The sequence below is a fragment of the Psammomys obesus genome, unplaced genomic scaffold (genome assembly GCF_907164565.1).
Source record: "Psammomys obesus unplaced genomic scaffold, mPsaObe1.curated_primary_1811, whole genome shotgun sequence".
Lineage (NCBI taxonomy): Eukaryota > Metazoa > Chordata > Mammalia > Rodentia > Muridae > Psammomys > Psammomys obesus.
Window position 1 is genome coordinate 38,952,888 of NW_026585895.1, and position 12,198 is coordinate 38,965,085.

At 37.6% G+C, this 12,198-nt stretch overlaps 1 protein-coding gene across 3 annotated transcripts in view; it reads right to left on the reverse strand.

Moving 5' to 3' along the window:
* Window positions 1–12,198, reverse strand: part of Kynu (kynureninase) — a 169,621-nt gene that overhangs the window by 75,018 nt on the left and 82,405 nt on the right. For all 3 annotated transcript variants that reach the window (XM_055600717.1, XM_055600716.1, XM_055600718.1), the window contains exons 5-8: window positions 12,102–12,163; window positions 10,683–10,754; window positions 8,963–9,037; window positions 7,031–7,177 (exon numbers count right to left, since the gene is read on the reverse strand). In XM_055600717.1, the coding sequence (XP_055456692.1) occupies window positions 7,031–7,177; window positions 8,963–9,037; window positions 10,683–10,754; window positions 12,102–12,163 (356 nt within the window). The remainder of the gene's footprint in view (window positions 1–7,030; window positions 7,178–8,962; window positions 9,038–10,682; window positions 10,755–12,101; window positions 12,164–12,198) is intronic.

Here is a 12,198-nt window from a genome sequence, read left to right on the forward strand (position 1 = left end):
TACCATATGCTAAGGATTAAACATTTTTAAGATTTCATTTGTGAAATACTAAAGCTTATGAGGTAAACATTCTTATCACCTTAATTTGCTAAGTAGAAAGTATGTTATACGAATAAGTGAATTCCATCAGTTAAATTATGCTAAAATACAATTTTTATAATTTGAAACTATATAACATACACTAACGCTATATGATCTATTTTATCAGTTACTTATCATTACATTAACAAATATATAATTAATACCCTATGGTATAATATGTAAGCATATGATTAATACAATATTTATTTTTTATTTATTATTGAGAGCATTGTACAGGGGTAAGTGTAAGTGCACATACCATGGCACACAGGTAGAGGTCAGAAAGCCAACATTTATGTGAGTCCTGGGAATCAAGTTCAGGTCCTTGGTCTTGCTCAAGCTGCTTTTGCCCTCTTGCCAGTCTTCATTTCTAAAATCGTTAGTGCACGTTCTCTACATCTCAAAAGCAATGTCCTACCTCTTGAGCATGTGAGGCCCCAAGTCTAGGGTAGCAAAGCTAATGTCCCTTCCCAGACACAGCTAGACTTCATTTCCCAGAAAATACACAGACTGTTAGTCAGTATATTACGTGTGGAAGTGATCTTCCCACTTGAAGGTAAAGCAGTTGAGAAATTGTTGTGCTGTTCACACCTTTGAGTCCACCCCTTTGGCTGGAAACACCAAAGCCTTAGGATATGAAATTCAACACGTTCAATCCTGAATCATGGGACCCTAATCTCTGCTTGGACAGAAGATAAAACACTGGGTATTGTGAAGGGGTTTGTGATTCTGGTTTTAATAAATAAGAGCCAGTCTGCCTAATTAACATATGAAGAGTTGTGCATACAAAATAATTCTCAATGAACTTTTACCCATTAAGTTTTGTTCATGTGATTGCTTGTCAGTCTGGTTTTGAGAGGGCCGCCTCCCTAGCCACTTGTGCTAACCTGCAACTTTCAATTCTCCTGCCTCAGCCTCCACAATCATGGAATTAAATGCATGCACTACATATTTCTTCTAATCTAAACTAAGAAACTATAATTTGTGAGAATATGTATTTCTCTTATAAGTTTCTTATGAACTGTTGTCAGTGCTTGTGAAATGTGATGAAGGAAGGAGGAAAGAAAGAAGGAAAGAAAGGGGTTAATGGATCAGAAACAAAGGCAAGGATTAGAAAGCATTGGGTTATCTCCAGCTGAAACTAGGAAATACTATGAGTGAGTAATTTTACACCCACTCGGTGGCACTTTCTGCATAGTCTTTACTATAGGGCTCTAAAAGCAAACCCTTTACCCACACCCGTTTTGGCTGTCCCTTCAGAGATACTGAGTCAGGAATAGGAGAATCTGCCGGGCTTTTCTAAAAATGATTTAGCACATCACAGAAAGTGGACACGGGAGACAGATAAACCTACCCTATTGTCCATTCCCTCTTCTTGGTGCCTTGAGTAGAAGTGGGTTTGGAACAACCATGTTGTGACTGTGATATGGAAAGTCAGAGAACTCCATGTCTGTCATTCAGACATGCTTCTTCATCCAGCTCAGCAGCCTCAGGCCACTACTGATCTACGGTTAGCAAAAGAAAGTGTCATGTTTGGGCTTGTTTTTCATTGGTCTTCTGTTCATTATACCTGCAAACTTTTATATTTGGTTGAGGAATACTTAAGAAATGGCAGACAGTGAGAGAGTAGAATATAGAAGTGTTTAGTTAAAATTTTAGTATGATCAGAAGGCTCAGCATGGTGTCACATGACTAAAGTTCAGTACTCAGGAGGAAGAGGTGTGAATCCCTGGGCTTCTCAAGCACCAGGAAGGAAGGAAGGAAGGAAGGAAGGAAGGAAGGAAGGAAGGAAGGAAGGAAGGAAGGAAGGAAGAATGAAAGAAAAAACTTTGATTAATACAGAAATCTAGAGCTGAACCCGAAGTCTGGCAGGATGGTGAAGCACAAGGTGGTCTTGAGATACACATTGAATGTCAAAGTGTTGTGGACAGATTAGCATTAGCTATTGATTTTTTCATTGTGGCGCCAGCCAGAGCTTTCAATTGGCAGCAATGGCTGAGTTGAGCCGCAGTGTTAGAATCGCTGGAGATGGTAGAGGTTAAGGGGATCCATCTGTGTGTTGTTAGTACAGAAAATACGTGTTAGTAGAAACAAGCAGCAGACTAAGAAAATCAGAGATATCATGGAAATTAGAGTTTCAGAAAGATAGGTTGTTCAGTAATATGAAAGTCATGTAGCTCCAAGAATAGATGAAAATCTACCTTCAAAATGATGTCTTTTGAGACTTCATGGCCTTCCCTGTGATATCTTATCTACTCTGTATCATTTTCCTCAACCTTGTCACCTAATTCTCAGCCCTTCCCCTTGCTAAGAAAAGCACTTCTGCATCTTACACTCATCAGAGAAATCAAAGTTGTGATAACAGCTGTTCTTCTATGAATTTGATTTCCTCTTTGATATCAATGGAAAACTTAATATTCTACTCTTTTTCACAATTAATTTTACACCACCTACAACCCAATCAGACAACTGTTTACTAACATTAGTAAATGGGGGGAAAACTTTAGAAAGCCTTTTCACAAAAGAAGATACCCAAGGACTACCATATGTTTGTGAATGATTATGAACTCTTGAGGACTCAGGGCACTGAATAACTGATACCAAAATTGGTAAGAGCACTTGTTGGGGAGCTCAGGGCAACAGATGCCCTCATGCATACTTCTCAGAGTGTACAACAAATTTACATAAGTCTGCAGAAAGCGGGTGGTGGCGATTATGACCCAGGAAGCCTACGCCTAAGAAACAGACTCACCAACAATGTGATGGAGGCTTACCCTACGTAATTCCTAATAACAGCCAAAGTAGCATGCATAGTGACAGACATCAAAGAGAGGGGAAAAAGCCAAATATCTACTCTGACACAAATGAAAAAAAAAATGTGCTGTATTTCATGTCTGTTCATGTTTTCCTAAAATGGAAATGTAAACAAACAAGACCTCTGCTAAATATTGAATGGGTGAATTAGTCTTACAATATGGCAATAAGCCACACACAAAATGTCTATCTATTCACACACTTGGCACTTCTATCAAGTGCCAAATTGGACAAAGTGACTTATGTTGGTAAAGGTGGGAGAATTTTGGAATGGAAATTCTATTCTCTAAATAAGTGTATCTTTGAAATTCATAAGCTGTTAAGTAGTATTAAGTGTGAGAGCATTAAGAATGGGAGCAATGGGTGGCAATTAAGGTGCAACTGTTTCTCCCTTATATACGGAATTAGTGTGCGTATTTGTGTGTATGTGTGTATATATATATATATACACACACACACCTAAATATAAACACTGTATGATCAATTTGCTTACTGTTTCTTTTATACATACAATTGCAGGGCTGACCAGTTGATATAATCAACCAGAGGACTCATCTCTGATAATGAATATTTCTCCTGCTCTCAGCGGTTGTCTGTAGCCCTTTGTCTATAGTAGGGCCCCCTTGAGAATTCTTCCAGTTTAGCACAGCTCTTCAAAAGCAGGCAAGTGATGATATGGTGCCTCGCCCGAGTTGATACACACAACTCTTACACCCAAGGCTCAGGGAACACTGTGTATGAAAGGGCAAATGATTGTAAGAGCCAGAGGACCAGGAAATCTGTTGTGAAAAAGTTTCTCCTAGAAATGACAGGAAGGTACATCCATAATACCTCAGCAATATAGCCATATTGCTAACAAGACTTGGAGAATTATACACCCATATTTAAATTAATTACCAGATACATCATAACCCGTTAAGCCAGTTGTTTATGATTTGTGGTGTTTTTGGCATGTGTGCAATTTTTTAAAATACCTTTTCAATTTTGTGTATCCACTTCCCTACCATGTGACTTTGAAAGTTTTACCTCAGGATTTTGAAGTCTTTACTTCCTAATCTACTCATTGATACTTATTGCTCTGTGCACGGTCCCTTTCAGCTGCTCTCATGCTTAATTTCTGGAAAGTTCTCTCTCTTTTGCCTCACTTATTCAGCCCTAACAGTGATAGTCTAAAGTCCCCCTCCGCCTTAGAACTGTCAATTTCCTTCTTGATTGACACCTTTAATTTTCTCCCTGTCTCTTTTTTCAGCTTTATATTCACAGGTCACCCAGGAGAGTTATGTAAGTCTAATTTTAAATTAGCCTAATTTTTCAACTCCATTTGAGAATGAGAGTAATTGTACAGCAAGAGGGTAAACATTTGTTAAAATAAATTTGATAATGGGTAAATCTAAGTCAACCATGTCCCCAGTTCATTCCCAGGGCATCGTTCCATTTTGATTGAAACTGCTCAGTTTTCCATTCATTTGTTTGACTGAACGTGCCGTGAGAATTCGACTCTATAGACATGTTAAATGAATGACAGACGGTGGCACATTTAGAGACTGCTTTCACCAACTTAATCCCTTAACAAGAATTAAATATAATAGCTTGTGAGCACATTTATTTTTCAAGATTTTTAAAATTTTTATTTATATTTTGAGTGTTTTAAGTATTTTGCTTGCATATATGTATATGTATTCTGTTTATACCTGGTGCCTCAGAGGCTAAAAGAAGGCATTGAATCCCAGCACCTGGAGTTACAGATGGCTGTTAGCAGCCATGTGGATGCTGGGAACCAAGCTTGGGTCCTCTACAGTATCAGCAAGTGCTCTTAAATGAGAAGCAATCTCTTTATATAAACCTTATTTTAATTTTTAATGGTAAATAAAGTCCATTTCTGAGACATTTCCCATAATTTCATATTCACTGAGTAGAGTGGAGGCAGGGAGGTTCGCTGCTGAACAGCAGAAGGTGGGGCAGCCATGTCATTCTTTACTCTGAGTGCATGAGGGAGATGCTGCTATTATGAACTAGCACTTTTGAAACGGAAGCTCAGGGAAGCCAAGTTGCTTGCTGGGGACACACGCTCACCCAGCCAGCATGTGAACCCTAACTGTATGATGACAAACTCACGATCATTCTTCTCCGTCCTTAGTCTCATTCCTGTAAAGGTTAATGCGACATGCTTGCATAGTGAGGGAACATGGTTGTCGATTACTTGCACAACATTTTAAAACACAAGTTTTATTGGCCTCCCTTTATTTTGGTGCTTAAGATTTAATATCTAAATTAAGAAGACATTATCTTTATATCTTTTGGAATGCACCACTCTCACAGTTATCCATCAAACCAGCTGGAAGTCCTGGTTCGGAAATTCCTAGAGACCACTGAAGACGGTGTTAAATTTCTTTTCATTAGTTCCATTCATTAGCTTCAATAACTGCATATATTAGCTGGATCTCACATATATAGTAATCCTATAACTTATTAATGCTCAGAATAAAATTCAATTGTCACCTTTATTAATACAAAGCTTGATTGCATAATCAAACAGAACTGCTACTTAGGGTTTTAAATACAATGTACGGCTATTGAATTTTTCTTCCAGTTGATTTCTTTCTTATAGGCCAAAATCATTTTTTTTAAATCTTAAAGTACTTACTCATATACAAAGAGACATGATATTCAGATAAAATTATTTAATTTTGAGTTAATAATATATGAGGAGACAAATATTTCTGCTCTAGGCAGTATTATAAAGCTAGAAGATAGTTAGAAATAAAATAAGTCTCTTGGGATGGCTTAGCTAATAAAGGTACTTGCTGCTCAGCCTGATGACCTGAGTTTCAATCCCCAGGACCCATATGGTGAGAGAGCTCCCTGAGCTGTCCTGTCTCCTGCACAAGCACCACACCACACGTCTGCACACATACACACATACTAAGAAAGGGAGCAGAGGAAGCCCGGGTGAGTTAAGTTCCAGGTAGATGTGTTTGATTGGCATAGTTGCAGCCATGTCAAGGACTCCATGCCCTCTGGCCCATGGAGAAAATAGCAAAGCCTTCTGCCTGAGGCCAGGCTCAAAGGGAAATTGCAAAGCTCTTGCCTCTATTCTGTGTACATATATTGACAGCTTGTGCAGAAATGTCCACGCTAGTTTTCTCCCGCACCACAGCCAATCCCAGATACTCACAGCCTTATGTCGGCAACCCTACACAGACCGCTTCTACAGAGATTAGCTAAGCCTGTCTCCTCAATCCACCTTTTCACGGTAAACCCTGTCTCCTTTATCAGCATATAGCCACCCACTGTCTTCCTTAATTTAGCTGTATGCAATAGCCCCCCCCCCATCCATGTTCAACTTCAATATTAAACATGCTGAGTTGGGTGAGGGGGTTCTGTTTCTCCAGACAAGAAACCAGACCACCCAGTCCCAGCTTTTCTGTCTCTGTGTCTGCATTTTCTTCATTACCTTGTTCCCCAACCAGGTCTGTCCGTGAAGCTGAAGATGTGCTGCATGGAGCAACAAACAAATTTTCTTTTAAAATATAATTAGAAAAAATAAAGTCAAATGGGAAGAACTCATTTTACTGATAACTCTCCACAAGCTACTAGAGTCTATATTTCCTACCTACAAGTACCTAGCTTTAAGGAAGAGTTGGCTTACATTTAGAATGACAATGTACACTGAACTGGGATTTTTAAAAGTCTTTGCATGTCCTGAAGACCCTCAATATCTTATCACCCTTCCGCTGTCTGAGAGCTGTATCATGTGTGAAAAATTAGCTTATTCTGGACTCTAGAAACCCACACAAATATGGCATTATTAGGAATGAGGTTGCACCATTGATATAATGTAATGTTTCAAAATTTAAGACTTGTCCAGGTGGTGGTAGCACACACTTTTAATTCCGGCGCATGGGAGGCAGAGGCAGGAAGACCTTTAAGATCAAGGCCAGCCTGGTCTACAGAGTGAGTTCCAGGATAGCCAGGGCTGCACAGAGAAACCCTATCTTCAAACAAAGAGACAAACAAAACTATGTTTTAGACTTTCAAAGAAAAAAATTCCCAGCTCACATCAAGTAATGAAGGTGGAGCCCTGTTGGGCAGAGCGCGGCCTGGGAAGGTGGTAAGTGGGGGAAGAGTGCTCTACCTTAGCTTGGCCAGCTTTTGTAATGGCAGGCATGTCAAAGAGCTGTCCAGTGTAAAAATGCACTCCACTGAACAGGATCACGGCGATGGAGTCTCCTTCCTCCTCAATTACTTCAAGTATGTCCTCCATCCTTAAGGTCTCTTCCCCCTAAGTCAAATTCAGGGAAAGTTACACAGTAACAAACGTGTCACTCCATTTCCACAAGAATCTTTCCTACATAAGGCAATGAGAGGTAACTGTGCTTCTCCATGCCAATGTTCTTCCAAAATCTGGCAAAAGAGTAGCATGGGGATGCATTCTGTTACTAAGAAATAAAAAGTAAAATGTTTCACTTAGCTGCCAGTCTGCACAGTCCGACTTGGGCCTTTCTAATTCAGTTTTCAATTAACTTCACTATTTACAAACCTGTTAATAGTTTTCCCATGATCTTTATCCAAAAAAAAAAAAAAAAAAAAAAAAATTCAAGAAGTCCATGCAATACTCCACAGCAAAGTTGGAGATGCACGTTGGACTTGTCAAGGTTTCCAATGAAAAATCACACTTCTTTTGCCCAAGTGATGTTTCAATTAGTTTAAAATTTAATCTTTTCCACAATAATGTAAAGATAAAGACAAATGTGAAGAAAGCAGACCAAACTAAAAAATCAAGAACAAAGCCTAACCTCCTCACCTCAACTAATGATTTATAATTGTCAATGAAGTGAGATTCGGTCTTGGAACAGTAATGAGATGTAAGGGATCCTTCAAACAGGAAGTGCCTGCTTAAGGAGAGCAGGTCTAATGTACATACAACTTCCCACACGTCTTCTCTTGTAGATAGAACACAAATTGGGAGCCCATACATGCAATTTCCTTAAAGTTAAGGAACACTCCTTAAAATAATCCTATACAATCCTTCTGTTTAAGTTTTCAAATTTCTTTCTATTAGACAAGTTTCATGTAAGAGGACTTGTATGGATGAGTAGGGCTGTGTGTCTGTGTGTGTGCAGTGTCTATCAGAAAAGAAAAGTGCTGTTTACCAAATAGGAAACACATTGATAGAGAAATCTGTTTCATTGGAAATATACTTTTTACACACACAAAAAAAGAACTTAGTAATTATAAGAAAAATTCTACTTAGAGAATTGGCGACTTAAAACTCTGTTAAAATTCTAATACAGTTTGACAACTACAATTTAAAAATCAGATTAATAAGTGTATTACAGAAACTAACACATAATTTATCTAAAGAATCACCACGAATCAAATAAGAAATAAAAGTTTATTTTATTTATTTATTTATTTTATGATAAATCTCTCATTTATGTTGACTTGAAGCTTTCCAGTAATGCAAAAGACTATCTAGAGTGGACCCAAAGAATAAAATGCTGGTCATCTGTAACAGTGAATCTTGGGGACTAACCGTTTATATAGCAAATGTGAAAACAGATACCTCTTACAGATGTGAGAATCTTTTATCATTAATCCTTCATGCTGATTACAAAACACATTGGAATCCCAGACTCTCCAACTTATTGAGTTTAAATACAACAAAATATTTGAGACTTTACAAAAGAATATAAAAGACAGTCTCTATACAATTCCCTATTGATCACTAGTCTTTGAATTTAACGGGACCCATCAGCAACTACATTTGAATTAAAAGTGTTATACTCAATTTGTAATCTCCTTTTCACCTGCTCGACCACTATAGACACCATTGCTATAAAAAGAAAAGTATCTTGCCATGTATCAAGCTTTTGAAAATAAAAAATAAACATACTTCCTATTTATTCTCTGTCTAAACAAAGAATCTAACAATAACAAATGCACTGGTCTCTTATGCTTTCTTGAAAGTTACATCAAACCATGAAGATAAATTTTTGAAAAATGGAGAGAAATAAACGGATATTAAGTAGAAGTATAACGAACATTTGTTTTCTCAGATACCTACCTCTCTTGGTTCTATCATCCGCATACTTTTCTCAACATCAAGCCCATGAAATTGAATCTGTGACTCAATGGCATACTGAAAAGGAAAATGTATTCATTAACTTAAGCCAAAGCATAGCAGTGCATTAAAGAATCCCCTCTGAAAATAAATTAAAAAGTAACAATAAAGCCATCACGTTAGAGTAAACCACATGTCAAAGGTAGAGTGGATCACTGCTTCAGAGAGTTCCTTCTTAATGTGACTGAGCAGGAATTGGGGCACTTACTGAAGTATGGCACATGAAAGGCAATCAAAAGTGCAAAGTAGCTTTTAGAACCCAGGGAAGCTTTACAGTAAAACCCACGCAGTGTGAGGCACAGCTGGGCCTTGTAAAATAACCAAAGAGAGGAGTCTGAAGTGCTGGGCTTGAGTTAGAATACAAAAACAGCTCAGCACACGAAGAGCCAGGAAGCAAAAAGGACCACACTTAAAACTCCATGGAGAAGATAAGATACACATTCGATTCAATAAGTAAGAGGATTTGGAATTGTCATCAAGATAGCAAGATTTTAATCTTTTTTTTTTTTTTAAGAAAAATAACCATTTATTGGCCTAATAGAATTACATGCTTTAAAATTACAATATGTGGGCTGGAGAGATGGCTTTGTGGTTAACAGCACTGTCTGCTCTTTCAAAGGACCTGGGTTCAATTCCCAGTGCCCACATGGCAGCTCACAACTGTCTGTAAGTCCAGTTCCATGGATTCTGACACTTTCATACCAATGCACAGAAAATAAAATTATTTTAAAAATTACAATATGTGGCATAGAATAATCAAAAAGATATGTGTCAAGTTTCTTTAAAATGAAACGACAAGGTTTTATCTGTGTATGGATCAGGAAGAATCATTATCTGAGTGAAACACACACATAAATATCCTCTAATCTTCGCTGTGCTCAGGAGTTTATGTATGTGTACATTTTCCTGTGTGTGTTCTCACGAAGACATAGAAGCCATTGATCAATGTCAAGGGTCCTTCCTGATTATTCTATGCCTCATTTTTGAGACAGAGCCTCTCATTGACACTGGGACTTATGGCCAAAAGAGACAGGCTGTCCAGTAAGCCGTAAGCATCCGCTTGTCCCTCTGTCTCCCATGCTGGGACTCCAGGTCCACAAAGCAACACTCAGCTTTCTTTGTGGGTGGCAGATATTACAACTTAGGTCCTTATGACTGTTCATCAAGCTCTTTCCTGGCTTAGCCATCTCCCTGCATTGGCATTTTGTAATCTTTAGTATTTCTTCATAGAAAGAAATCAATAAGTATTGCTGGCATACTATGACAAAGAGGTACAGATACAAGTTTATATGAGAATTTAATGTTGCTAAAGGGTTAAACAGTGGAGCTTGTATTGATTTGATTTCATAAAATAATACAGCAACAAGAATTAATAAAACATTTCTAAACACACTTGATTTAGGCAGCGATTTGCTCAATATCTTTAAAAAGACTAATAAATCAATGTCCCCATTCAGTCCTTTTCTCCCTGAACACGTTTTGCTTGAACAAAAGAAATAAATCTACTATGAAGAAAAATATACTTAAATCAAAAGCACTTGACAGATCTTTCTTACTCAGTTTACTTGGAAATGACTAGCAAATAAACATTCAAATCAGGGAAATGATATGTCCCTCTAGGAAGAGTAGAAAGAACATAAATATAATTTGAAGAAATCCTTACATGATCAGAAGGGAAGGCCTTGGCTTCTAGAAGAATTTTGTGCCGCTTTGGTGTAGGCTTAAAGAATGATAACTACAACGAAACAGAGTTATTGAGAAGCATTAATGCAGAATTTACTCATTTGCTCCTTTATGCCACACTTTCACTTTATAAGCGCTAACATTTTAAAGACGTTAATTAATTAAACATGCGAGATAACTGACAGGGGTACCTTTTCAATTAGCCTACTTTCCAGTGAATTATGAAGAGGGTGAAGATATTGGCTCATTACATTTATCAATGGAAAACAAACTCAGAGGAAAATGTGAAGCAGATAAAAACAAATTCTAAAGCTTTACCTAAATGTTAATTGAAAATTTATCTTCTTAAGCATTTAAAGGTAATTTCTCTAGAGTGAGAGTGAAATAGCTTGTTCTATGCATGTCTTATTTACATATCTTACATTGCCAACTTGGTTCCCTTTATCACTTTTCCCTCATCTTGTAGTTTGCTTTATAACGTTTTGGTTTAGGTCCAGCTAAATGTGCATAAGACCCCTCTGAGAGGCACCAGCCAGAAGTATGCTGCTGGTTCACTGGCCGCTTCGTTTCTCCAGGCAGCCCCTGGACAATACACTTCACACCTCTTCCAATACAGATGACAACACCTGTCAGCAGGATGCTCATCATTGGCCAGGGTGCTAAATTAATTTTCTCATATTACCTTATTGGTTCCTGCACATCTATGAGGAAGACACTGTTGTCCTCATTATTACAAAGGGTAATTCCAATTCTCAGAGACACTGAAAGGTTTAATCAACATTAAAGAGACAATAAGTAACTTAGTTGGGAGTCACAACTGAGGATGTTTGAGCTTTTAGACATGATTCAAAACATACTCTTGTATGTTTCCATCAGACTATAACATTTACTTTGTTTTTCCCCCTCTGTGTATGACTAAACTTCAAAGGTGCTTAATCTGTGGCGTTTTACCATGCAGCTCTTTTGTCTTAATAACTATGATCAACCACAACTTTATAAGACTGAAATATATTTGACAGGGTTGAGTTCTACTACCGAGGGTACATTTTAGCTTAATGACAGAAACAACCAACTTTTTTTGTCAACGTAAGGAAAATGTCCTTTCTGAGAGGTTCAGTGCTTGCTTGTAAGTGTTCTTGCTGAGCAATTTTCTATATCAAGTACCATTACTATTTTCTTTCTACTCTGTTATAACTCGTTACTCTAAAGGTCTTTAGAGGCAACTCTTCCATGTTTAAGAAGGAACCATGAGATCATGGTCTAGCATTCTTGCCAAAAATAAATAATCTCACATGCCATCTTGGAATAAATATCCTACCAGAAGTTTATGAATTTGAGGTAGAAACACAGCAGACTATCAAATGAGAGAACTCAAAGCACAAGTGGGAAAGAACCTTACCAGTAGAAGATGTAAATTTACAGTCAAAGCATTCATTAGAACTATTTCTTTCTCGTGGGCTCCTGTAAAATAATCATTAAAAAAATAGATCATACTT